This window comes from Brassica napus, chromosome C9, assembly GCF_020379485.1.
Source record: "Brassica napus cultivar Da-Ae chromosome C9, Da-Ae, whole genome shotgun sequence".
In the NCBI taxonomy this organism is placed as follows: Eukaryota; Viridiplantae; Streptophyta; class Magnoliopsida; order Brassicales; family Brassicaceae; genus Brassica; species Brassica napus.
Window position 1 is genome coordinate 54982317 of NC_063452.1, and position 26228 is coordinate 55008544.

The following is a 26228-nucleotide window of genomic DNA, read 5'->3' on the forward strand; positions in this document are numbered from 1 at the left end:
ACTTAAACATTAAGAAGCATTCATAAAAAGAACAAGAAACAGAGAGTTAAACTAATCAAACTTAAACATTTCTGAAGCATTTATAACAAGAACAAGAAACAAAGAGTTAACAAGAGCAAGAAACAGAGAGTTAAACTAATCAAACTTAAACATTAAGCAGCTACACTTACGCTAAACATGATTCAACATTCTTAAACTAATTAAACATTAAGTCACTGATGAGCTTCTTCTTTAGGGCTTCTTCATACTCGGCTAGAGGCTCTTTTTTTGCAATAAGAGAGACAAGTAGACTCATCTTCGACAACCTTTCCTTCATTGTCAAGTCATGCTGTTTAATGGACCACATACTCTGAAACTCTTTCACCGCATTCTTCTCTACCATAGTCTTCTTCCCACGGGCCTTTGCTGCCTTAACACCCGCGGGACGCTTGGTTTCAGTAGCTTGGAGCTTGATGAATCTGCACCGTCATCACTGTTCCTCTTCTTAGAGTTTCCCTCGTTTTTAGCAGTAGAAAGGTCAGTCCACTTCTGGTTGTTCCGCAACTCGTTCCAAGCATGCTCAAGGGTAAATTTCTTCTTATAGTTGTTGTAGAATATTTCATGAGCTCTTTTGAGCACATCATTCTCATTGCAACCGCTACTTTTCTCTCTAGTGGCAGCTTCATATGATCCACAGAACTTGAAGACCAAGTCATTGATCATGTGCCAGCGTTGCTTACAGTGACCAGGCTCTCTCTCTTCACACCTAGCAACCTTCGGACTAGCGGCAGAGTAGGCTGCAATTCTCTTCCAGAATGTGCTTGATCTTTGCTCGTTGCCAACAACTGGATCTTTGCTCGTGTTTAGCCACGAGCTGATAAGCACAACATCATCAGTGGGCGTCCACTTCCTTCGTTCCCGGCGCTCACCAACATCATCCGTGACTAGAGTAGAAACTTGAGATGAAGATACTTCGACACTATCTTCATAGTTACCAAAGGAAATACTTTGTTGCCTATTAAGTAGCCCAACAAAGTTTGATGTCTGAGTAAATGGATTATAATCCATTTCCGAAGATCAAAGAAGAGAGAAAATAAAAAAACAGAGGCGAGGAAGTGAGAAGAGAAGAACAAGAAGTGAATTGTATTCAAGAAAGAGGAGAATGGAAGAGTTTAATAGAAGAAAGAGAAGGATAAATTCATTGATCACAACCACCATCTATATCTATCAGACCGAGTTGACATATTCCTAACACATTCACCACACTACACATCTATATCTATCAAACCTTAACATCAATGCATTACCTAAACAAAACCATAATCAAACACATTCTGGCAGATACTACACCATATCAAAACACACCATCAATTTATTACCTAAACACAAAACAAACCTAACACTAACCAAAGCATTTATTACCGAGGATTCAATTCATTTTAAACAAGATTCAACATCAATCGCAAGTTAATCAAATACACAAGAGTACAAGACAATGCTTTATTCTATTGGACAGAGCAAAGATAAATGTTTACCTCTATCAACAAGCGTACGCCTTTTCTCTGGCGAATATGGATCATGTGTCTTCATCCATCTATCTACCGACTCAAAGACAGAAAAAAATGAAAAAACAAATTAACAAATGAAAGAATAATTAATCCAATGCATGTACTGAGTCAAACACAGAAACAAATTAAAAAACAAATTAACAAACGAATCAAACACAAAAAAAAATTAACAAACGAATCAAACACAAAAACAAATTAAGACATGCATAAGTGAAAGACTGAAAGACAGAATCAAATGAACAGATTTTTACCTTTTGATTCCCCGGAAAACACTTGGCGTTTATCTGCGTCTCCAAGAGCCACCAATAGAGAGATCGGCGTTTATCTGCGTCTCCGAGAGCCACAAATAGAGAGATCGTCGTTTTCCTTCGTCGATGAGATCCACCGAGAGAGACATCGCCGTATCATCGAGAAGAGCCACCGACTCAAAGAGGGGGAGAAATCGCCGTCATCCTTCGTCGAGCAGAGCAATCGATAGAGACGTCACCTTTTTCCTTCCTTGACGAGAGGAGACGTCGCCGAAGAGTCGACGAGAGAAGAGCCACCGAGAGCCATATGAATCGCCTTTTTCGTCGCTGAGAAGTGAGGAACCGAAAAAGAGAAAGAAAGAAGATGAAACGAAACCCGTCTCCACTGATGCCCAAACTAATAATTGTGTGCATGTGCTTCTTAACATTCGTTTCTTCGCGCTCCTAATTAAGGGACGTGCCTTCGGGTAATGTCTTCTTTTTTTTTTTTAATAGCGTATTAACATTAAAAACATGCTTAAGATACCGCGTTGAACGTGCTCTTAAACATGCAAATTCTTTTTTTATCAGCTAACATGTAAATTCAAATAAATTAATAATTGAATTTTCTTCTCTTCCCTAACTTTTTCATTATATATATATTACTATTCTATCTAAACATCGGTCATACCACATCGGTCATTAAAACATCAGTCGTACACGTCATCCATCTAATCTCATTTTGAACTAAATAATCTAAAAGTGGATACTGTAAAGTGAGCTTTAGGTAAAACTTGATTAGGTACAACTTGATGATCTTATTCCATAGAGGTTGATCTCCTTATATATATTATCTACAAGATGTACGTGATTTTTTTTTTTGGCAATAAACGGATGTTCTATTATTCAAACTTGAGGTGGTCTGGATAACCAAACCGGAATAGAACAACCAATAAAACAAAGAGATCTATGAAAAGAAAGGGCATTCCTAGCTAGTGAGTCTGCAATCTTATTTTGCATCCTTGGAAAGTAGTTGATCTCTGGAAAACACATCTTGAGAATTTGGATGACCTCCAGCTCAGTTGAGAAATTTGGCCAAGCTTGTGGATCATTTACCATTGCAATCTGGTCCTTGCAATCTCTGGCAGTCAGAATGCTGTAGCATGCTCTCCATTGCCCATCTTAGTGCTTCCGATTCCAAGTGTAGTGCCGTCTCGCGCCTCTTTATGTTCTGTGTCCCCATAAGTTGGATTTTTTTCATTCTATCATTTCAAACTCATCCAATTCCACTGAATAGATTTGTATAGATCCATGAACCATCCACCATGCAAATATTTCTCGAGCTTAATATTTGCATGGTGGATGGTTCATGCATATGAAAGATATACAAATATCTTTTAGGATATATTCATATCCTGATCACCAAGAAATGAGTAAACTATAACTACTAATTCGAACGAACCAATTTGGACCGACACACTCTTTAACATATTACACAATTTACACGATATATATTTGTATAGTTTTGGAAAACATAATATTTATAGGGCTTCCACGAGATCTAGAAACAATTACATTATGTGAACCATGTGGTCTAGATATGATTCATCGCATACATAGCTGGATTATGTATTTTAATTACAACTATCTTGACAGAGAATCTCATATGGGTGCCTTCAAATATTTTTTAGCATTTCTATGTACGTTGACAATAATCTAATATTTACTACTATCTTGACAGACAATCTCATAATATAATAGAGTTGTTCTTCGGTTCATACTTTTGGAATGAATTTGGAGGTTCAACGACCAATAAAATTTTATTATTTCATATTCGATATCTTTTAAAATAAAAAATAAAGTATTGTAAAGTTATATTATGTTTTTAAATTTGAAAGGTAAAAAAATAGTAGTAGTTCCAAAAAAAAAATTATTTTTAAAAATATTTTTAAGGTCCTCAGCAGAACACTAAACCCTAAACCATTAGATAAACTTTTGGATAATCCTCAACCTAAATCAAAAACATTAAACACTAAATCTTAAAAACACTAAACTCTTAATCCTAACCCTAAATCCCTGGATATTTAGGATTTAGAGTTTAGTGTTTAATATTTTGTATTTAGTATTTAGGATTTAACGTCTTTTGTTGGGTTTAATATGTTTTACTGACGGCGTTAAAAGTATTTAAAAAAAAAATTAAGTAACTATTACTATTTTTATTTATTTTTATCCAAAGGTTTAGGGGTTAGGATTAAGGGTTTAGTGTTTTTAAGATTTAGTGTTTAGTGTTTTTGATTTAGAGTTTTGGATTTATCCAAGGGTTTAGGGTTTACCCAAGAGTTTATGATTTAAAATTTAGGATTTAGTGTTTTGCTAACGACGTTAAAAATATTTTAAATTTTATTTATTTATTTGTAACTACTACTATTTTTTATTTTATTGTTTACCTTTTAATTTTAAAAACAAAAAATAGCTTGACAATATTTTGTTTTTTTTTCTAAAAAATATCCAATATAAATTAACAAAATCCTATTGATTGTTGAACCGGTTCACCCTAGGAGGTTTATCCTAGGAGGTTCACCCCAGGAAGTGAACCCAAGAATAATTCAATAAAATATACACATATTTTGTAAACCATGTGGTCTAGGTATCATTCATCGCTTACATAAACGCATTATGAATTTTAATTACTATTGTCTCGACAGAAAATCTCCCATGGATTCCTACACAGATTTTCTAGCATATGAGATCTGACCATTTAGTAGACTAGTAATGATAATAACAATAATATAACACTGGTATATCATTTGATAAACAGTTCCATGGTCGTTAGATTCATTTGCTGATCCACAGAAAAAGTAAGTTGACTCTATCAATCCTCATAAGAGACCCGATGCATAGTAGGTTCACGAATATAAAACAAACAACCCATGTATTAGAGTCCCAAGCTACAAGTATAAGAAACAAGCCCAATACAAGCCTAAAGAAATCCCAGCAAATCCATTGTTTGTAAGATTTCCTAGCAAATCCATTGTTCAAGCTTAATAAGAGGTAGTATATATATATACAGCTTAATACAGTACGATGATTAGAGCATATTTATTATAGGTTTCTTAGATTGAGTCTTTTAGCGTAATATAAGATACGGTCTCTTATCTTTTAACTAAAAATCTAAGAACCGTCTCTTAAATAAAAGATATAAGAGTACCATTATCGCAAGTATTTAGTGGCTATCTTAGGTTAATTTTGATTTAAAAAAAATCAAAAACACTTATTATCATAAGAGGTGTATCTTAATTAGGGGAAGTAAGCGACGGTTCTTGATGACACGTGCAGGGAAATGAGAGGAGAGAGGCGAGGTTTTGTTTCATAAACGGTTTTTTTCTTTCTCTCTCTCGAAACCTCTCTGTCTCGACCGAAACGGCTATTCGTCTCCATCAAGCAATCCTCTCTCTCTCTCTCTCTCTCTCTCTCTCAGCATCGCAGAGGCGATGAACGTTCGTGAGATTGAGAGCGACATCGAAAGTGACGCAGGGAGAGAGATTAAACTGGTAACGTCTTCTCTTTATTCTTCTCTGTTTGCATCTGAAATTTGACTTTGTTAGTCTATAGATTCATGGTTTTGTTTCTGATTTGGTAAAGTTGTCATCTTTGATTATATCTCTGGTCGTATATGGCTATTGCATGTAAATGTTCTCAATGTAGTGTATGTTGTTGGATCATGTGTCTTTCTGTTCTTGATTGAAAGTTTTGATTTTGATTCTCTCTGGAAATTACATGTTTTTTTAATTAGAGATTGTGTTCAATCAATTATCCATAAAACTTATTAATTTGGTCTCTGTGATGGTTTTGTTGTTAAGTGTTTTATTTTTTTTATTGGATATGGAGCAGACTACTTGCACGGGAGGGAATCAATGCAGAGCAATTGTCTCGTGATCTAAGGTCATTCGAGTTGAAGGTTAGCAATTTACTGGTCTTCTTTCTCTATCACATAGCTTCTAGTTTTTTTTTGTGGGGGTTCTTGAACGCTTACTACGTTCTTTTATGTTCCTTTAGAGACGTTTGTTGGTCTTGACTTGGACTGAGAAATGATGAATGTTTCTGCAAATCAGTATCAAGCACACAAGAAACAGATGGTCACTTGGAAACAAAAGTGGTTCCTAACTCGAACTATGTAGTGCCTTTGGACAAGTTCTCGTCCTCTTCCTCCATCACTCGTCCTCTAATTTACCGAACCTTCCTAGTACAAGATACAACCAATTTTCTCCAAATTTTTCAAATATAATATACGTATTGTCACTTGTACATATCTAGAATATGCATAGATAGTCTCATTTACGGGCATGCGCTTAAGAATGCCCTAATTCTAACAGTACAACAGCAAATATTTAATGTGCTCAAAGCGTTAAAGAATACTTATAAAATCTAAATATTTTGATTTTCTTAAATGTAAATTTTATTTTACATCTATAAATACATAGGTTGCATGGAAACTCAAGATAGTCTGTTTCACATTTCAGAAACGTTTCGGAATCGGAAACTCGTGGAAACTCATTAGAAACTCGTTTCTTGAAAATTTCATTTTGGAAACTCAATAAAAAATTGTGTTTCCACTTTAGAAACTTGTTACTCTGATTTGGAAACGTGAAGAAAACTTTTTAAAATAAATTTTGTAACTTATATATTTATTTTGAGTTAAACTACTTAATATTTATGTATTGGACATTTGCTATTTTTAAAATTTAATATGATTTCGAATGTTTAACTAATACTTGTTTCATTTTCGTATTGTTAACATAAAACTGCCATGTGTTTATTTATATTCTTAGATAAACCAAACAAAAGAAAACAATTATACTCACATTTTAATCATTCATATATATATATATATATATATTTATAACATTTCCAAAACTTTTTTAAAATAACGTTTCCACGTTTAGAAATGTTTCGGTTTCCGATTCCATGTAACCTAGATAAATACCACCACACATCTATATATCCATCTTCATCGATCTTCATCGCAAACAAATTATCACAAAAAAAAAACCTAAGAAGCACAAAGATGGGGGGCTTTTTGCAAATATGACTCAAAACTTAAAGTCAAACACAAACTAACCCATGTTTTTTTGGAACTTTGACTTGCCTCTTTCACCCCCAAAGTTCAGATTATTCACGAAAATGCCATCACCTTTTTTTTTTTGAAAATGCATATTTTACTCTATCACCCTCATCTTCCTCAAGTATTCACAATATTGTCATTGCCATCAATACACCAACCACCATGAACAACCAATTTGAAGCTCTTAATGCACCTAAAAATTGATTTACACTATTTCTTTTTCAATTCTTATGAACCAAAAACAACATCTCTTTACTTTCTCTCCATATTCATCGGAAAAGAACCCAAGATTTTGATTCTAAAATTTTTATGGTTCATAGAGCCATTGAAGCTTATACGATTCTTGGTGGGTAACTTTTGTTTGAGATTATGGGTGCTTGGAGAAGATTTTTGTGTGCTAAACAAATTATCTCACTAGTTGAAACTATGAAATTAGTTTTTTTCCAGATCTGTTCGTCCAGACGAGTAGACGACTTGCATGGAAGTTTTCTGGTCAATGCAGAGGTTAATTTTGCAATTGACTTTTAAATGTGTTTTTCTAGACGACTTACATGGAAGTCATCCATCTTTGTTTGTTAAAAAAAAAAAAATCGAGACGACTTCAATGTAAGTCGTCTAAGGTAAACGGGTTAGTTTTGAATTTGACCGGATTGTGCAGAAATTTGACTTTTCCTGGACGACTTATCCAGTAGAAAATTAAAAAATCAATATTTTATTATACCTAGACGACTTCCATGTAAGTCGTCTCAGGTTAGTTTTGCAATTGAAAAATAAAACAAAAAAAAATTATTTTTGTCTAGACGACTTACACGGAAGTCGTCCATCAGACGACTTCCACGAAAGTCATCTATGATTTTATTCCGAGATTCTGGTCAAACCTTGCTTATCTTGGATGACTTCCATGTAAGTCGTCGGACAGACGACTTCTGTGTAAGTCGTCTAGAAAAAAAATTGTTTTATTTTTCAATTGCAAAACTAACCTGAGACGACTTACATAGAAGTCGTCTAGGTATAACAAAATATTGATTTTTTAATTTTCTACTAGACGACTTCCATGTAAGTCGTCCAGGAAAAGTCAAATTTCTGACACAATCCGGTCAAATGCAAAACTAACCCATTTTCCTTAGACGACTTACATGGAAGTCGTCTCGATTTTTTTTTAACAAAAAAAGATGGACGACTTCCATGTAAGTCGTCGAGGTTAAAAATCAATTGCAAAATTAACCTAAATGGACGGCTTCCTAGAAGTCTACCAGACGACCTCCGTGGAAGTCGTCTGTGTCAATGTTTAATAAACTTTCATTTTCTCTAAAACTATAAAAAAAATTTAATTTTTTTTTGTTAATTCATGTATATTAGTCAATATTGGGGCTACTGAATGAAATTTATAACTTAATTGGTGATATTTATAAGGTTACCAACATTCATGCTTAGAAAAATTTCTAGCTAATTGAGAAGACTTCCGTGGAAGTCTTCTACGTTAGTTTTTGTAAATTTGTTAAGTAACTTTAAGATATGTTTATTTAATTTTCAAAAGTGTTAAGTAACTTCGAGAATATCAAGTAACATGGTTTAATGTGTCTTCTCAGATCATAAGATATACTTTTTACTTATATATCTAGTGAAAATGTTCTAGCTTTGAACTTATGTATGTTTTATCTTTTGTGAATTTGATGGTAGATCGATGAAGAAGAGAAGCTCCACTGGTGGCTTGATGAAGCAGAGAAGCTCCGGTGGAGGCTCGAGGAAGAAGAGAATCTCCGGTGGTTGATCGAGAAGATAAGAAGCTCCGGTGGTTCTGCGAAGACAAAGAGAGGCTTCGGTGGTGGAAAGAAAAGGAAGAGAAGCTCCTCTGCTGGAACTCGAACATGATGTGGTCACCAGAAGCATTGTCGCATGTCGGACATCAACGGCCATCATCGGAGCTCCATTTCTTCCCACGGGCATCGTTGAGCTCCATCGTGTTTCACTCTTTTTTTCAGGTGAAGACAGCGAAGCGTCGAGATGCGGTTGAGGTGGGCCATCCCGCTTTAAACCCGGTACCGCACAAGTTCAGTCCCGCAAGGCCCGCTATTTTGCGGGCAATGAATCCCTAGACCCAAACCCGCCCCGCATCAACTCCTAACGGGTCTGGCCCGCGGTCCAATATCCAGTTTGACATCTCTAAACATAATGAACCATAAAACAATCAAATCTCTAAACCCGATTGACTTAGGTGTTTGCAGCTGAAACAACTAAACCGCATCCACCATGGTTTTACGTCTTTTTTTTCCCGTTCACGACTTATGGTTTGCCCATGCATCTCCTTAACACTTGTTGATGGCTGAACATGTCTTTCTCGAAGAATTCTTTTTTTCTAAAGGTGTAATGAGATCTACCGAATCCATATTTTTGTGATCTGATGAATTTTCTTCTTCCTCCACATTGACCCTTTTTCTTTGAAACACAGAGAAATTCTTCCTCCACAATAACCAATAAAGTAAACTTGTTAGAACCAAAATTGGGCTCAGCTATTCTACTACCATCCGCCCACAATATATATGATGAGTTAGTTGTCAAAGACTCATCTAGATGAGCAATGAGTTAAGTTGCTGGTGAATTTGAAACGCATTGACATGAGCTTAAAACTTAAGGTATGATGGTTATTACTCGAGTTGTATGTATTTGTTTATATATAACAATTTCACGATCCAGCAAGAGTATATATTGCTAATTTTAGATCAGGTACCAGAAGTTAACTAAGAAAATATGAAGTAGCTCCTGCGCGAATTATATTAATACTTTTTTGAAATATTTTGATACTTGAGCAGAGCTTAAATGTTTAATGAAATTATCCTCCAGGAACCACCAACATTTCTCTAATTTTCAAATATAATCTAGCTGTTGTCAGGTGTATATATATCTGTCAGTATGCATAATTAATAGTGTCTTTTTGAGGGAATGCATATAATTTAAACACTAGAGAGAAAAACATTAAACGTGCTCAAAACATTAAAGAATACTACTCCAGATCTACCTATATTTTCATTTCTTAGATACATAGTTTACTTTACTATATACCAGACATCTTTAATAGTCCATCTTCATTCGCAAACAGACAATCACATTCATTGCCGTTTTACACAAGTAAACCAAAAAGCCCTAGAGAACAAAGATGGGTGGCGTTACGCACCTCATCGTCTTCCTCTCCATGTTTTCCGCCATAACTCTGATGTCAGAAGCCCAGTACCTTCTTGCCGTCACCAAAGACGAACCCTCCAGACAATATTACACCACTGTCTACATCGGATCCGCCGCAATGACGTCTCCCGTTAACCTCCTCATCGATCTCGGAACCAACCTAACGTGGCTCAACTGCCGCAAAATCAAATCTCTATCAACACTTGGCCTCGTCACTTGCAAGAGCTCCACCTGCAAATCAATCCCCGGCAATGGCTGCGACAGAAACACCTGTCTTTACAGGCAACCAAGGCCTCTCGGTAAAAACACCGTAGTGACCACCGGCCGTGTAGTTCAAGACAACGCCACCATCTTCACTACAGAAGGCGGACAACCAGTCCACATTGCCCCTTCCCGCCGCTTTACATTCTCCTGCGCCGTCGACAAATACCTCCAAGGCATGGCCCCTCCCATTGCCGGAGTTCTGGCTCTTTCTCCGGGAGAGTTTCCGTTCTGGAGACAGATGACGTCAGCCTTTAATGTCATCCCGAAGTTTTCTCTCTGCTTGCCTTCTTCCCGCTACGGGTACTTCTTTATGGGCACCCCGTCGTTGGGTGGGAAAAAAACCGTTCCGATGACTTCGACAACGTTGAAAATTGACTCGGGAAAATATCTAATCTCCGTTAGGTCGATCTACGTTGACGGAGTTCCATTAACCTTGGACCCAAGTTTGCTCGAGGGCGGAGCCCAGCTCAGTACAGTGGTTCCATTCACCGTACTTCAAACCGATATTTACAACGCTCTTGCTCAGTCTTTTACGCTTAGGCAACGGTATTATATGACAAAACTATTTTATCTAATGAGCTGATAAATTTGATTTTTGATATTCGATTTCAAATACTCATTCCTTCCGGTTTTTTAATATTTAGGGGGTGTATATTCAACCGAAAATTTTAGGTGATTTGTATTAAAATGATAAATCTACTTTTATTCAAACATGAATTTAAAAAAAAAAAACACATTTAAAATTCACTGTTATTGAACTTAAAATTCCGTAGAGTACTCTAAAATCTACTGTTATTGAAAATATTTTAAGTTGTGGAGTTTTAAAATTTTCAGGTGATTTTAGGGTGTTTGAGTGGAGTTTCTTAATTAAAATAATTAAAACCTAAATCACATGATTTTAGGTTATATTCTAGAGTGGATTAACAAAAATTACATAAATCTCTGTAACTTATTGAAATCATCTAAAACTCCATTAAAAACAAATCACCTCAAATGTTATATTGAATACACCTCCTTTAACGTTAAAGTTAATTTTTGTTCAAATATTTTCAATTTTCTTTCTCAAAAAACAAAATTCAGTGTTAAATTTATTAAACTTTAATAAATACCCAAGGATATCACTAAAAATTTTTTATCATAAATATACATAAATAATTAAAATTTAAAATAATAATTCTAAAAATATTTCAAAAACGAGCTTCGGATTTCAAAATAAAAATCAAAAAATATTTGATTTTTTTAAAGAAACATTATATTTTTAATTTTTATTTTTATAGAAATATTTATTTATATTTTTATATAGAGTAAATGTATAGTTGTCATTTACCTATTCAATAAAATATTTTTGGTCATTTTTCTTACTTGTGTGATATTTTGGTCAAAATACGTTTTTTGGGTCTTTCGGTAATTCTAATTCTCCCATTAACTTTCATTGTTATTATATTTTGCTGTTTATTTTGTTATTTGTGAGGTTATAGTTAGGTGAATTGAACAAATGATGTTTTGTTAATAAAATATATAAAACTAAAAGTTTTCTTAATCTATATACACAATCTTAAATCTTCATATAATAAAAAAAAACTGAGAGTGTATTTAAGTATATTAAGTCTACTAATCTCATCTTTGTTTGGGTTTTAAATTTGTTTTCACAGAATATAGGAATGACTCAGACCCCAGGAGGACATGCGCCATTTAAACACTGCTTCGGAGAAGGCGCTTCCGGTAGGAACATGGATGTGTCGGTGATGGAAATTGGGCTGCCAGGGAATGGAAAGGAGGTGAAGTGGAGGTTTCAAGGTGCGAATATGATGGAGAGAGTATCAGAGACGGTTATTTGTTTGGCGTTCGTCGACGGAGGAAAGAAACCTAATGAGTCCATGGTCATTGGGACACATCAGCTTCAAGACTACTTGGTCGAATTCGATTTAAGCACCACACAAATGGCTTTTAGTGACCCACTCATACTCCATAACACTAACTGTTCCACGTAGCCTTCCAAGAAATAAAATCAATCACACATGACACTAAGAGATCCTCTTTGCTCATTTCAGCTTTTACTTGTGTTCCAATCAAAATTTGTAATAAAACTATCCACATTTTCTTTTAAATGTATTGTTTGTTTTTCCTTTGTTATAATTTAATATTTGCCTAACGTTTAAGAATTTCGCACATTTATTAATAATTGTGAAACTTGCAAAAAAAATGTTGTCTTTACAAAATTTAGATATGAAAATTCAGATATATTAATAATTTAGTTTTATTCTCTTTTTCAACCTTTTTATTATCTACTTACTACTCTATTTAAACCTCGGTCATATACATCATCTATCTGATTTTATTGTTATTTTTTTAATTAATCTGGAAATATCTCAAGTGTACGAAAAAGATGAGACTAATATCTAAATGGAGGTAATTCAAGGATGAACTTTCTCTTCAAACATTCAAATGAAGCCTAAAAGATGATTTTGTATATATGGCCACAAAATGAATTGTAACGAGATATTTTCGAACTCAAATTGCTTAACTCGCAAAAGTTCGTCTACCACTACCACTAGACTACCATTTCGTAATTATCTATCTGATCTTATTTTAAAATAAATAATTTAAAAATGGATACTAATTTCATAGTAAATAACAAAAGTAGAAAACTTCTAAAGAAATTTATACAACACTGGCTTCTTTGATCAACTTGTTCCACTCTTTATCATCTTAACCCTACATACTTCCCTAGTGACCGGGGAAAAAAACAAACAAACAAACCCACCGTTTTTACTTCCGTTGATCAAAGACAAAGCCACGAGTCTCTACTACACAATCCTTGACCTCGTAAACAACAGCCACTCTCCTCTGACAAATTTCATAGTAGGGTATCAATTCGGTCTGGCTCAGCCCGGCCTAAATCTGCTAAGCGCGCAAATATTTGACCTCGTCCCGGCCTAGTCTCTTATAGGATTATAAGGCTTTTCAGATTTTTTGGGATTTTCGAAAAATAATTTATTATTGTCATTTCTATCATGTATTAATACATGTGACCGCCACCGACCGTGTCGTTCCAGACAAGGCCACCATCTCCACCAACGTCTCTTTCAGCCCCCTTCACATTCTCCGTGTCCTCGAGAAACACATCCAAGGCCTTACCTCCCCGATCCCCGGAGCTCTTGGTCTTTTTCCGGGAGATTTTCTGTTGACAGGTGAACACGGCGTTTAACATCATCCCGAACAATGCTCTTGCTAGTGCATTTACGCGAAAGGCAACAGTATTAAAAACATATCCAGTTAAACTCTAAATTTGTCTTTTTAATAGCATTTAAAATCATATCTAATACCACTCACTTCTATTTCTACCTATAACATAGAGATTGTTAGCATATTTTCATATTTTCCTCTTGAATGAAATACATAGAAATATATTATACCTCTATTATAGATATCTTTTATTTTAGAAGAAAAAGAAACAAAATATATTTGATATTTGATATGATCTGAATAACCAACTTTTTAACTGATTAACAAATAAAAGTTTTTTTGTAGAACATGTTTTTTTTGTATAACGTGTTTGGCTTCAAATTTGTTTTCACAGGAAATAGGAATGTTCGAGTTCCCAGTAAGTACTGCTCCATTCCACTACTGCTTCGAACAAGGCGCTTCCGGGATAAACATGGAGGAGTTGTTGAACGTGCCGGTGATAGAGATTGGGATTCCAGGGAATGGAAGGGAGGTGAAGTGGAGGTTTCATTGTAAGAACACGGTGGAGAGAGTGTTGGAGACGCTGATTTGTTTGGCGTTCGTCGACGGAAGAAATAAACCTAATGAGTCGATGGTCATTGGGACACATCAGCTTCAAGATTATATGGTCGAATTTGATTTGAGCACCACGCGTCTGGCTGTTAGTGATTCACTCTTGTTCCATAACTAGCTGCTCCACATGATGAGGTTAAGATATCGTCTTTGACATTTTAGCTTTCATTTGTGTTCCAATCAAAAATTTGAATAAAGCTAGGCTGTAACTGGTTTACATGTTGATGAATTAATGGAATAACATGAATGAAATGTAGGGAAAAAATAGAATATATCAATTTCATTCATTCTTTATCACTTTTTCTCTTTGAAATAGAAAAAATGGAATAACATGAATAATTCTCTTTGTAATTTGTCTATTTATTTTGGGAATTAATGGAATGGCAATTTCATTCCATTCAAGATAAGTGGTGAAATGGTGTTTGGAATAATGGAATAAACCATTCCACGCTATTTCATTCTAAATAATATTTAATAATCCAGTTGCACCCAAAGTAATCAGTTTCCTCCTAAATCGTATCGTTTATTTTCATCTGCTGTTCTTTCAGCATGTTGGCTTTTATATCTTGTATGTTGAACAATTTCTTTATTTTTGGAGAGTAAACTTTAATTTATGAAACTAGTTTGACCAAAAAAAGAATCATCATCACTTCAATTATATTTACGCAAGGTCCATGTTTTGCTAGAAAGATACCAAGGATCATCTTTGTCAAAAAAAAGATACCAAAGATCATTTACGTGATTACTATAATACACCATCACGATTGTCCAGGCTTTGCTAGAAAGATATCAAGGATCATTTACATCGTTGTTGTTGTTTTAATGATATTATTGTCCACAATGTGTTTTTTGTTTTCCTAATCTCACAAACAACATTACAAAATTTCTAATGTGTTTTAGGCTCCACATTAACTTGAAACGAATTGACATGAAGCTTAAATTTAACGTACGATGGTTATTGCCTACTCGAGTTGTACCTTAAATGTATTTGTTTATATCTATTTTCACAATCCATCAAGTCCAATGTTGCTAGGGCTTTGAGGGCTTTGTAAGATTATAAAGTATCTAAAACTTCTTTTTCATCAATCAGGTTTTTTTAAAGATTAACTGCTCTAAAGTCATCATAAGTTTTTTTTTCCTCTTTTGGTTCCAAATAGTGACCAAGGGAATGAGTAGGAATAGCTCATTCATTAGCATTCTTTACAATTTTCACCATTTACAAGGAATGTTTGTTACCTATGATTCTTTAACATTCCTTAAGATTTAAAGAATAAAAGATTACAATTATTCCTTGACAAATTAGGAGAGGAATAGATTTTTCTTTTATTTTATTCTCTTTCATTTTTTTTTCCTATTTCTTCTATTCCTTTTATAGTTATCAGTTAGACCCTTTGTGTTTTTTTTTTCTAAAGCCAACAATACTTGACTTTTGCAACTTCTTTTTCTTTTTTTCTTTTTTTCACTAAAAATATTTTTTTTCTCCTTCTTTTATAACTAAATCACTTATCTAAGTTTGTAACAATTTTATTAAAATTTAAAATTGACAAATTAATCATTGAATTTTTTTTCTTGTTCATTTGAAATCCATATTGTTCCAAACTTCTAAAATTTTAACTAACAATCTTTTTTTAATAAAACTTAAACTTACCGCCAAAGTCTTAATAGCCAAATTTTCTACGGCCATAATTCTAAAGCCAAAACCTAAAGCAAAACAGAGATGAGATAGTGTGATAAATTAACGCACATGCAAGGAGACAACTTCTCTGAAACAGTTGAATAAGATCAGTCAAGAAGCTAGACCTTAATACACCCGTAGCGTTTTCCCTATCACATGAGAGACAAGTGAAAGATGTTTCATCCCGCTGAAGCTTCTTTACGCATTTGGAGCATCCAATATAGCACCATCCCTTCTCCGACTGAAGACTGGTCACCTCGGCCTTGCACAGAAACTCAATATTCTGAGACCAATAAGAATGTTCGTAAAATTAGAAGAAACACACGGAATAAAAGATTTTTCTTGGAATAATTTAACCTGTGGGTCAGCGGCAAGGACATATTGGTTCAGTTCAGCAACAGTCAAGGGCTCGATTTTCTGAGCAGAGACCACTTCTGATTTAGAAGAGCTCGCATTGGCTCCATCACCAACCAGCCTAGCGTGCAAACAACACGCAAGAGAAATCAGTTGAAAACAATGATAAACCAATGAGGTGAACTATATCAATCTCAGCATAAAACACTTACCTTTCATAATGCTCTTTTCCAGCTGATGTTTCACAGTCGAAATAAAAGTGGGTACCAAACGTAGCGTTGAGAAAAAGCTTCCCTGAAAGTGAAAAGTGCGTAAGTGGACCGTTCTAATGAAGGGTTCCTAGGTGAAAACACGTATCTTACCTCCAACAACTTTGGGATTGATGCTTGTAAAGAGTATAACCTTTGGCTTAGAGATGTGCTCGTCAAACTTAGTTTGGAAAGTTACAGCACGATCATCAAACATACTGACACAAACATTGACATCCCTGATGCAATTTGATGTCGTGATAGCAACAAAGACGATGACAATTACTGGATAAACAAATATACAGCTTACCCTTCCAAACGCAGAGTCACCATTACATGATGAGGACCGATCGTGCTCCTGACGGAACTTACTTCACCAACGATATCTTGAATAATTTTAAAACAAACAAACGTTAATAGAGTTGAAAAAAGGCAATTGGATAAGTTTATTAGTACAGAAGAGATATACCTGGGAGTTCTCTGTTAGTGTTTGCCAATGTCAGAAGCTGTTCATGGCTGCAAAACCTGAATAACTCAGTCGGAATGTCCTTGTCCGAGTCAGTTTTTGTTTCCAAAAAAGTTCCATCATTGAAGCGTATGGACACCTGAGAGTCAGAGAGTCGGAATTTTGGGTTAGCTCGTGCGACGTCGAAACCACTGAGAGAGTAAACGGAGCCTTCACTGAGCCGCCTCCGGAAAGTGTCAACGCGGCTTGAGTTGATGCTCCCGTGTATCAGCGTAGGCTGCCACGAGTCAAGAATAAACCAAACAATTAAACACCTAGGTCTAACTGACAGAAATAAGAAACAGAACACTATCGGATTTACCTGTTCATCGAGGAGAAGCATGTCAAGGCTCATAAGCTCTCCATCTTTCCTGACGTTGCGAGCTTCCCAGAACCTCAAAAGATGCACTTCAGCGGTGTTTGAACAACGGCCTGCTCCAAAATTAGCGAGAAGAACATAAAAAGACATATCGGAAGGTGTGCGTCGGATTGCTTAAGCTATAAATCTCAAAGCTGTAGATCCTCATAGCTCCAAGACACACTTATTTATAGCGACACCTTCGATCTGTTACAAACGCGGGTCGTCAGTGAGAGTAAATGAGATGGAGTGGGAAGAGAGGTGGGGTACAGCTTGATGACCAAATTAAAGATCGATTTCAATGAGAAGCAATACGTTACAGTGAGGAGCCGAAATCGGAGACGATGGAAAGAGGACGGCGAAGATCGCAATCTCGAAGAGACACCGAACCCTAACCACAAACGGGCTTGGGATATCATTAAGGCCCAGTAAATCATTAGAAAGCCAATAAATGAAAAACGAAATCCCCTCCCTGAATCAAAGTTTCACGCGGAAAAAACAAAATCCCCTCCCTCTTCGACACGTGTCAACAAAACGAACAGTGGTCTGCTAACGTAGCTTCACCTTGAGCCTTTCTAAGACCACCTCCATCGGTAGATCTAGGAGGAGGTCCTAAAGTAATAAAGGCAAAAATTTAAATAAAAAATGTTGTTATTAGCCAGGAGCGCTCCTCAATTAGGTGAGTTTAGGATTGTTAAAGACCCCCGACGTGGCAGCATAGTATTGGCGTCGCTCATTTTAGACGAAAAGAAACAAAAGGCGTGTCTCTCTCTTTCGGTCGCTGCTCTTTCTCATCTTCGATATCATCAAAGTCTCTCCGCGATTGATTCAGTCAAATTCTCCAAAGCTTGATGATGTTTAATTCGTTTGCTCGTCGTCGATTGTGACTTTCTCTTGTTCCATTTCTGGTCTCCCTTAGCTTCTGGTCTCTCTCCCTCGTCGGTTCCGTCGAATTCTTCAACGACGAAGACGTTCAATTTGTTTCTTTCTTCGGCGATGTTCTCCTCCAGAGCCGGGCATGCAATCACCATAAAGGTTCAGTTTGATTTATTTATTTGTTCCCGTGAATAGAATTCCTTTGATTATAATCCAATTTTTTTGTTTTGATAATGATATTTTTTTGTTTTCAAATCGCGAGGAACGGACTACGGAGACGATAATGAACAGAGTTAAACAGGCAAGTCATCGACGGAGGTTGTCAGGTGTGAGAAGTATCTTCCGACAACTGTGGTTACGGTTTTGGTTGTGGAATGGGATGATTCAACTCGCCAAATTACAGAGGCAAGTTATTATTTGATGTTTTAAAGATTCCTTGTTTGTCTTGATTTTGAAGTTTCAGTAGACTCTAGTTTTGATTCAAAACAGTTGATTGATTAATCTTCATTGTCTTAATTTGTTCCAAGTTTCGTTCTTCTGTTTTAATGTTGTAATACGAAGTTAGTTGTAATTAAACCAGAGTCTTGGGTTTTGATTTGATTAGCTGCGTGGGAGACAGAAAAGGAGAAGACACATAGCATTGAAGAAGACAGAGGTGTTGCAGGGAGCAACAAGATACGGATGAAACTTCATCAAACTTGTCAAACCAACTCTCTTTAAATTCAGAGGTAAGTAGACAAGACAATCCTTTAATGCTGGTTTAGACATTGTTTGTGTTGGAATTAAAGGGACTTTAGGATTGTTTACTTGGTTGTTTTATAATTAGGTAGATACGTTGACTTTCTTGGTTGGTTTAGTTTTAGTTAGATACATTGATGGCCATTTACCCGTAACACCTACAAAACTCTCATTATGTTTGCTTTAAAAAGCGACCAACTCTCCTTTTCTGAATTCATATCTCTACTCTTTTCATAGTTCTTTTCATAAAACAGAAGAAGCTCTCTTTCTCCTTTGTTAATTCCTCTCCTTCGCAATGGATCCTTTTAGTGAACCTTGTAGCTTCCAAAACCTCCTAAACAGTCAACAACCACAAACCTCTTTCTCCTTTGCCAGTCGTGAACCGAGTATTGAAGTCTCTGCCCCGGATGCGTCTGTCTTTGGTACTGGATGGCCTGAAGATGCAAACGAAGATGCATACCTCGTGGCTGACCGTAAAGAAAGGAGGAAATGGTCACCAACTGAAGACAAGGTGCTCATCAGTGCTTGGTTGAATACCTCAAAAGATCCTCTCGTGGGAAATGAGCAGAAAGCAATTGCGTTTTGGAAACGAATTGCTACTTATTTTGGTTCAAGTCCACAGCTTGCTGGTTTGCAAAAGAGAGAGCCATCTTGCTGTAAATCGAGGTGGGGGAAGATTAATGAGGGCGTGTGCAAGTTTGTTGGCTCCAATGATGCGGCAACGAAGCAAAAATCCAGTGGCCAGAGTGAGGATGATGTTTTGAAGATGGCTCATGCAATATTCTTCAATGATTACAAGAGCAAGTTCACACTTGAGCATGCTTGGTTGGAGCTTAGGTATGATCAAAAATGGTGTGGAGCTCTAACCAGTAAAGATAATGTGAACTCTAAGAGAAGAAAGCTTGATGGCCATTCAGCACAATCATCAACGTCAGTGCCGTGTAGCCTTGGAGGAGATGAACCAATGGCTCGGCCTGTTGGTGTCAAAGCTGCAAAGGGCAAAGGTAAACAGGCTGTGAGCAAGGCTAAGACTTCTGAAGAAGAAGGGAAGGCGTGTGTGGACTTTCAAAACATGTGGGAGATAAGGCAAAAGGACTTTGCCTTGAAAGATAAGCATGACAAGCACAAGTTGTTGGAGGGCCTAATTGCCAAGACAGAGCCATTAACTGAACTAGAGATTGCTTTGAAAGATAAGCTTATTACCGAGATGTTAGCAAGTTAGTTTGAGTTTATGTATCTTAACCTTGGTCCTTATCACGAGTCTGTATGAAATGCAATTTAGTTTGGTTCTCCTTATCACGGGTCTGTATGCATTTGTTTATGTTCTGGTCAAGTTTGTATGAAATGCAAGTTATGTTTCTCGAGTCTGTATAATATGCAAGTTTTAATGTATAATATTGGTTTATGAAATGCAAGTTATGTTTATCTTCATTGCTCAAGTTTCAAGTTTCAAGTTAGTTTGGTACTCCTTATCACGAGTCTGTTGTTTTTTCTTGTTACTGATTGTGTAGTAGCATGTAACTGATGCTCAATACGTTTGTAAATGATGGTTAGGATTGTAACTGATTGTGATAAGAGATGGCTCGTGTTGTAACTGATTGTGACAAGAGATGGCTCGTCTTTTGGTTTTGCAGGACAAGAGGACAAGAAAGAAGTCAGTAGCATGTGAAGCCAAGAAAGGGGTGGCATGTGACACCCAAGTGCAGCCAAGAAGAAGCCAGTGGCATGTGACAAACAAGAAGAAGTCAGTAGCATGTGACACCAAAAGACAAAAAGAAGAAGTCGTAGCATGTGATACAAAAGTGCCATATGTTTCCTTTTTTCCTATATAATGACCTGATGTTATCAAAAACATATTGTGCCATACGTTTTCTCTAAGTAAAGATTTGAGTTACTTTGCCTCTCTTACCATTTCTCTCTTACCATTTCTCTCTTGCCATTTCTCTCTTTCCATTTCTCTCTTGCCATTTCTTTTTAAAATGGCTCCTTCTTCCTCGGATAATTTTGAAGACATGATGGATGAAACATTTGATCAACTTTTTGAGCAACAATTCGAACAATTTTGCAGTCACCATGATGATCGTCAACAAGCATCAAGGTCCAAAAAAAAGAGAGCCTACATTGAAAGACAACGAGAGCAAGGACACATGCAGTTATGGAACGATTATTTTAGTGAAGAGGCAACCTATCCTTCTCACATGTTTCGACGTCGGTTTAGAATGAACAAGTCTTTGTTCATGCGTATTGTTGATCGACTCTCCGCTGAAATCTCATACTTTCAACAAAGAAGAGATGCTACTGGAAGGTTCGGTCACTCTCCATTACAAAAGGCAACGGCAGCAATTCGTATGATGGCATATGGTTGCGCAGCTGATGCCGTAGACGAATACCTCCGACTTGGTGAGAGCACCGCGCTTTTATGCTTGGAACATTTTGTTCAAGGAATCTTAAATTTATTTGGAGATGAGTATCTGAGAAGACCCACACCAGAAGATCTTCAACGACTACTCGATATTGGAGAGTTACGCGGATTTCCCGGGATGATAGGAAGCATTGATTGTATGCATTGGGAGTGGAAGAATTGTCCGACCGCATGGAAAGGTCAATATACACGTGGATCAGGAAAGCCAACAATTGTTTTAGAGGTTGTAGCTTCACAAGATCTCTGGATATGGCACGCATTTTTCGGACCTCCAGGTACATTAAACGATATTAATGTTCTTGATCGATCACCAGTTTTTGATGATATATTACAAGGTCGAGCTCTAAAAGTTAATTATATTGTCAATGGACACCAGTACCACTTAGCTTACTATCTCACAGATGGTATTTATCCAAAATGGGCTACTTTTGTCCAGTCTATTTCACTTCCACAAGATCCGAAAGCATCTTTATTCGCAAAACAACAAGAAGTTGTACGTAAAGATGTCGAGCGGGCTTTTGGGGTATTGCAAGCTCGATTCGCCATAGTCAAAAATCCAGCTCTTTTGTGGGATAAAATCAAGATTGGAAAGATAATGAGAGCATGTATCATTATGCATAATATGATAGTAGAAGACGAACGAGATGGATACAGTCAGTTTGATGTATCAACTTTCACACAACCAGAATCAAACCGAAGTTCACAAGTGGATTTGGACTTCTTATCGAATCAGCCTTCAAATCTCGGGAATATGATGAGTATTCGGACCCGAATCCGTGATCCCCAAATACATCACCAATTGAAAGCTGATTTGGTTGAGAATATTTGGGAAAAATTTGGAATAAATTAAGATTAGTATTTGTAATTTCAATTTGTTGTATTGTCTTCTTTTAAAATAAATTTATGTTTTTTCATATTATGAAATTCAATCATTTTACTTAAAAAAAAGAAAAAAAAAATTAAGAACCCAATAGGGGTTCTACCATTGGACAAGAGAAAATTAAATTAGCTAAACAAGGGTCCTTAACATTTACAATCATTGTTTTATCATTAATTAATTGTTAAGTACCCATGTGAGTTCCTTATTAATGGAGATGGTCTAAGCTACTTTATTAGTATAGATATTAACATTAGGTATAACAAGTCAACAAATTCCCCGCCACGTGAGTTATATATATATATATAATTATTTATAAAATCCCGAAAGTACGGACATTACAATGTCGGTTACAGCTTTGAGTCAGAAAATTAACCTAAGTCTAAGCTAAAATCACCACTAAACCGGCGAAAATACATCGGTTACCGATAGCAGTTCTCAACCGTAACGTAAACCTCGGTGAGTTATACTTGATCAGCGCTTGAATGTTTATTGAACCTTACCACACTTTTTACACCGACATTTCTCCAGTTATTTTCAAATATAATATAACTATCTTCACGTGTACATATATACCTATTAGAGCATCATTATCCCTCGAACCCCAAATGGGGTTTCTTAATTTTCTTTTTTTTTTTTTTTTTTTACTTTTTCGAAGTAAAAAAAAAAAAACGAACCAATCGTGAACCGCCACGTGTTAGTGGGATCCGCGAACAGTGTAAGAAACCTTTAAGAATCGACTACTATTTAATAGTTTTTGTAACCGGTTTCTTAAAAAAAAGTGGGTCCTACGCGGGACTCACACGCTAAGAAAACCTCTTCTAGTATCCCCGGATAAAGATGCTCTAAATGCATAAATAGTCATCTTTTGCGAGTGTCCGCGTAATTCAGACACTATAAAAACAAATATTCAACGTGCTCAACATTAAAAATACCATTATAAAATGAAAATAATTTCATTTTCTTAGATACAAAGTTTATTTCACATCTATAAATTCATGCATCTCTAAAGCGCCTCATCATCTTCATCTCCATTATAATAGGCCATCTTCATCGCAAACAAACAATCACACAAAAGAACCTGAGAAAACAAAGATGCATGGCCTTAAGCGCCTCATCATCTTCATCTCCATGTTTGCCGCCATTTCAGAAGCCCAATATCTTCTTCCGATCACCAAAAACGAAACCACCAAACAATACTACACCACTATCAACATCGGATCCGCCGCCAACTCTCCCGTTAACCTTCTCCTCGATATCGGAACCGACCTCTCATGGCTCAACTGCCGCAAAATAAAATCCTTATCATCACTCCACCTCGTCCCTTGCCAGAGCCCCACTTGCAAGTCCATCCCCAGCAACGCCTGCGACGGAAAACACTGTCTTTACCTTCAACAAAGCCCTTTCGTCAAAAACCACACAGTGTCCACCGTCGACCGTGTCGTTCAAGACAAAGCCACCATCTCCACCAAAGTCTCTTTCCGTCCATTCACATTCTCCTGCGTCGCTCAGACACACATCCAAGGCCTTTCCCCTCCCATCGCCGGAGTTCTTGGTCTTTCTCCGGGAGAGTTCCCGTTCTGGAGACAGGTGACGAGAGCGTTTAACATCATCCCGCGCTTCGCTATCTGCTTGCCTTCTTCAGGCAACGGTAATTTCTTTATCGGCGGTGGAGGTTTCGGTGTTTCGATGACTTTGACTCCGTTGAAAATAGTTGGCTCTGATTATCTTATCTCCCCCACGTCAATCTACGTTGACGGGATACCTTTATCGTTGAATCCAAGTTTGCTTGAGGGCGGAGCAAAGCTCAGCACGGTGGTTCCGTACACCGTACTTCAAACTGATATCTACAATGCTCTTGCTAGTGCATTTACCCGTAAAGCAATGGTAAATTAAATAACAAAACTCTTTATAAATTGATGAACAAATAAATATTGATGCATGCTGTGGTGGTAGGCGAGAATTGAGAATGTGCTAAAACACTTTCTTAGGAATTTGAATATTATTCAAACAAAAACACTTAGAAATTTTGTTCTCCGGCTTCGACCAAAACAATTTACACGATAGTCCGGTAACAATAATCCAGTAATAGATAACTATTACTATTGATAAAAACGCACTTAGTGCTATAGGAAATAGAAAAATAGGAATGTATGAATGTGATTTCATATCACAATATTGAACAAATAAATATATTTTTTTGGTATAACTTATAAGAGTTTGATTTCAAATATTTGTGTATAACATGTTAGGGATTGTTTTTTTTTTCACAGAAAATAGGAATGTCTGAGATCCCTCGACTTGCGCCATTTAAACACTGCTTCCAAGAAGGCTCTTCCATGAGAATAAATGAGGAGTTGATGAACGTGACGTCGGTAGAGATTGGGCTGCCAGGGAATGGAAGGGAGGTGAAGTGGACGTTTCACGGTAAGAATACGGTGGTGAGCAACTTGGAAAAAAAAAACGATCTTCTCTCCCCACCAACTCTTCGCTTCGACATCTCCTCTTGCGTCTCGTTCCGGTGGCCGACGGAGGGTCTCTACCCGTCGGTCGCCACCCCGTTTCGTCACCGTTCCTAGTCTCTGCCCTCTCACGCTTCTGTCTCCTCCACTTCCTCCTTGCTTCATCTCCTCTGTTTATCGTCGGGTTGCGGCCGGACTAGGCGATTCAAACCGGTGGCTGTGGGTGTCTACAGCTTCCCTGGAGAGATGGCGAGGTCGTGGTGAGCCGGATCTGAGCTGGAGGCGTCGTCAAGCTGGTAGATCTAGGGTTTCGCACGGAGTAGATCTGGGTCAGATCTCTCCCGGAGGGTTCGCCGGAGTGGCTCTGCGTCGCTGCCTTTGCCGTTCTGGTCAGTATTCTGCCTCCACCGTCTCTCCCATGTCTCCTCTTACGGTTGCTTTGGTAAGAACTTCCCCCTCTTGTTCCAAGTTGAAAAGGCGATTCGAGACTCATCGTCGGGGACTTCTTTCTCGGTAATGGTTCTTAGACAACCACCTGGTGTTTCTTTGGGTTTCGATCTGTTCGGGTTTGGGTTGGATTGGAGTTTCGTGCCGTTACTCCGTTTTGTCTAACCTCCTCAGACGGGTCTCTCCTCCTGTTTCGCCTGCTGTAAGGAGCTCTGGCTCCTCCGTTCTTCAAGCTTCAGAAGGAAGTTGGTCGTCGTCCTCTGCCTCTCTTGGTGTTCAGTTGCTGGAATCCCTTGTGCTCTGCTCGCGTGGTGGGACCAGAGTCCAGCCATTAAACCTCTGCTTCCACCAGCCAGTACTCCACCTTTGCTTCATATACCGGTTCTTTACATCAGTTAGGATTCTCAGAGTATGGCGTGACAGTTTCTTGAGATAGCAACGTCTGGAGTGGACATCATTGCTTGCGATGGCCGGACCAGGGCTTGCCGACCCTGCTTCGCCTGTACTTCTTTCGATGTCGCCTTCGGGATGGTCTGCGGTGCCTCGGACCATTCTCCGGTTGCGATTCTCTATTGGTCCGAGCTATTTTGATGCAGGTTCCGGCTTCAAGATCTCTTCTCTGGTCTCCTGTTTGCTGAATGGTTGTCTTAAGACCTGTTAAATACTAGCTAAGCTTCTCGCATCCTCATGGTTGTGATTGAACCTTATTAGTCTTAGTGAGTTTTTTTACTTTTTTTGTGGCTTGCTATGGCTTCATTGCTCTGTCTTATTGACTTAGCGACTTAGATTCAATAGGATTAGATTAGTCAAGTCCATTGTATCTCTTTGCCTCATTATTAAGTTAATGAAATTCACATACTTAACAAAAAAAAAAAGAATACGGTGGTGAGAGTGTTGGAGACGGTGATTTGTTTGGCGTTCGTAGACGGAGGAGAGAAACCTAAGGAGTCGATGGTCATTGGGACACATCAGCTTCAAGATTATATACTCAATTTCGATATGAGCACAACACGTCTGGCTTTTAGTGATTCACTCTTGCTCCATAACTTTAGCTGCTCCGCGTGACCTTCCCGGAAATAGAATCAATCACATGTGATGAGGGTTAAGAGATCGTCTTTGACATTTCAG

The 26228-nt window shown here is 37.1% G+C and overlaps 4 protein-coding genes and 1 long non-coding RNA gene across 5 annotated transcripts; 4 read left to right on the forward strand and 1 right to left on the reverse strand.

Annotated features, from left to right (window-relative positions):
• Positions 1-375: 375 nt before the first annotated feature.
• LOC106433636 (glutathione S-transferase T3-like) lies at positions 376-1047 on the reverse strand. The gene has a single exon (XM_013874465.1). It carries the CDS (start codon positions 1045-1047, stop codon positions 376-378), a length of 672 nt encoding a protein of 223 aa, XP_013729919.1.
• Positions 1048-4758: 3711 nt separating this feature from the next.
• LOC106433646 lies at positions 4759-6257 on the forward strand. Its single transcript, XR_002661497.2, has 4 exons — positions 4759-4825; positions 5111-5325; positions 5666-5732; positions 5831-6257. It is a non-coding gene; the product is annotated as an uncharacterized LOC106433646 (long non-coding RNA).
• Positions 6258-8426: 2169 nt separating this feature from the next.
• LOC125592741 (probable aspartic proteinase GIP2) lies at positions 8427-22243 on the forward strand. Its single transcript, XM_048768128.1, has 3 exons — positions 8427-10918; positions 11819-11822; positions 11929-22243. The coding sequence occupies exons 1-3, from the start codon at positions 10051-10053 to the stop codon at positions 12329-12331; spliced, it is 1275 nt and encodes a 424-aa protein (XP_048624085.1). The 5' UTR covers positions 8427-10050; the 3' UTR covers positions 12332-22243.
• LOC111212879 (glutathione S-transferase T3-like) lies at positions 19188-22243 on the forward strand. The gene is made up of 2 exons (XM_048769015.1): positions 19188-21589; positions 21691-22243. Exon 1 carries the CDS (start codon positions 19188-19190, stop codon positions 20112-20114), a length of 927 nt encoding a protein of 308 aa, XP_048624972.1. The 3' UTR covers positions 20115-21589; positions 21691-22243.
• Positions 22244-22989: 746 nt separating this feature from the next.
• LOC106433643 (probable aspartic proteinase GIP1) lies at positions 22990-24927 on the forward strand. The gene is made up of 2 exons (XM_022709521.2): positions 22990-24078; positions 24465-24927. The coding sequence occupies exons 1-2, from the start codon at positions 23287-23289 to the stop codon at positions 24768-24770; spliced, it is 1098 nt and encodes a 365-aa protein (XP_022565242.2). The 5' UTR covers positions 22990-23286; the 3' UTR covers positions 24771-24927.
• Positions 24928-26228: the final 1301 nt, after the last annotated feature.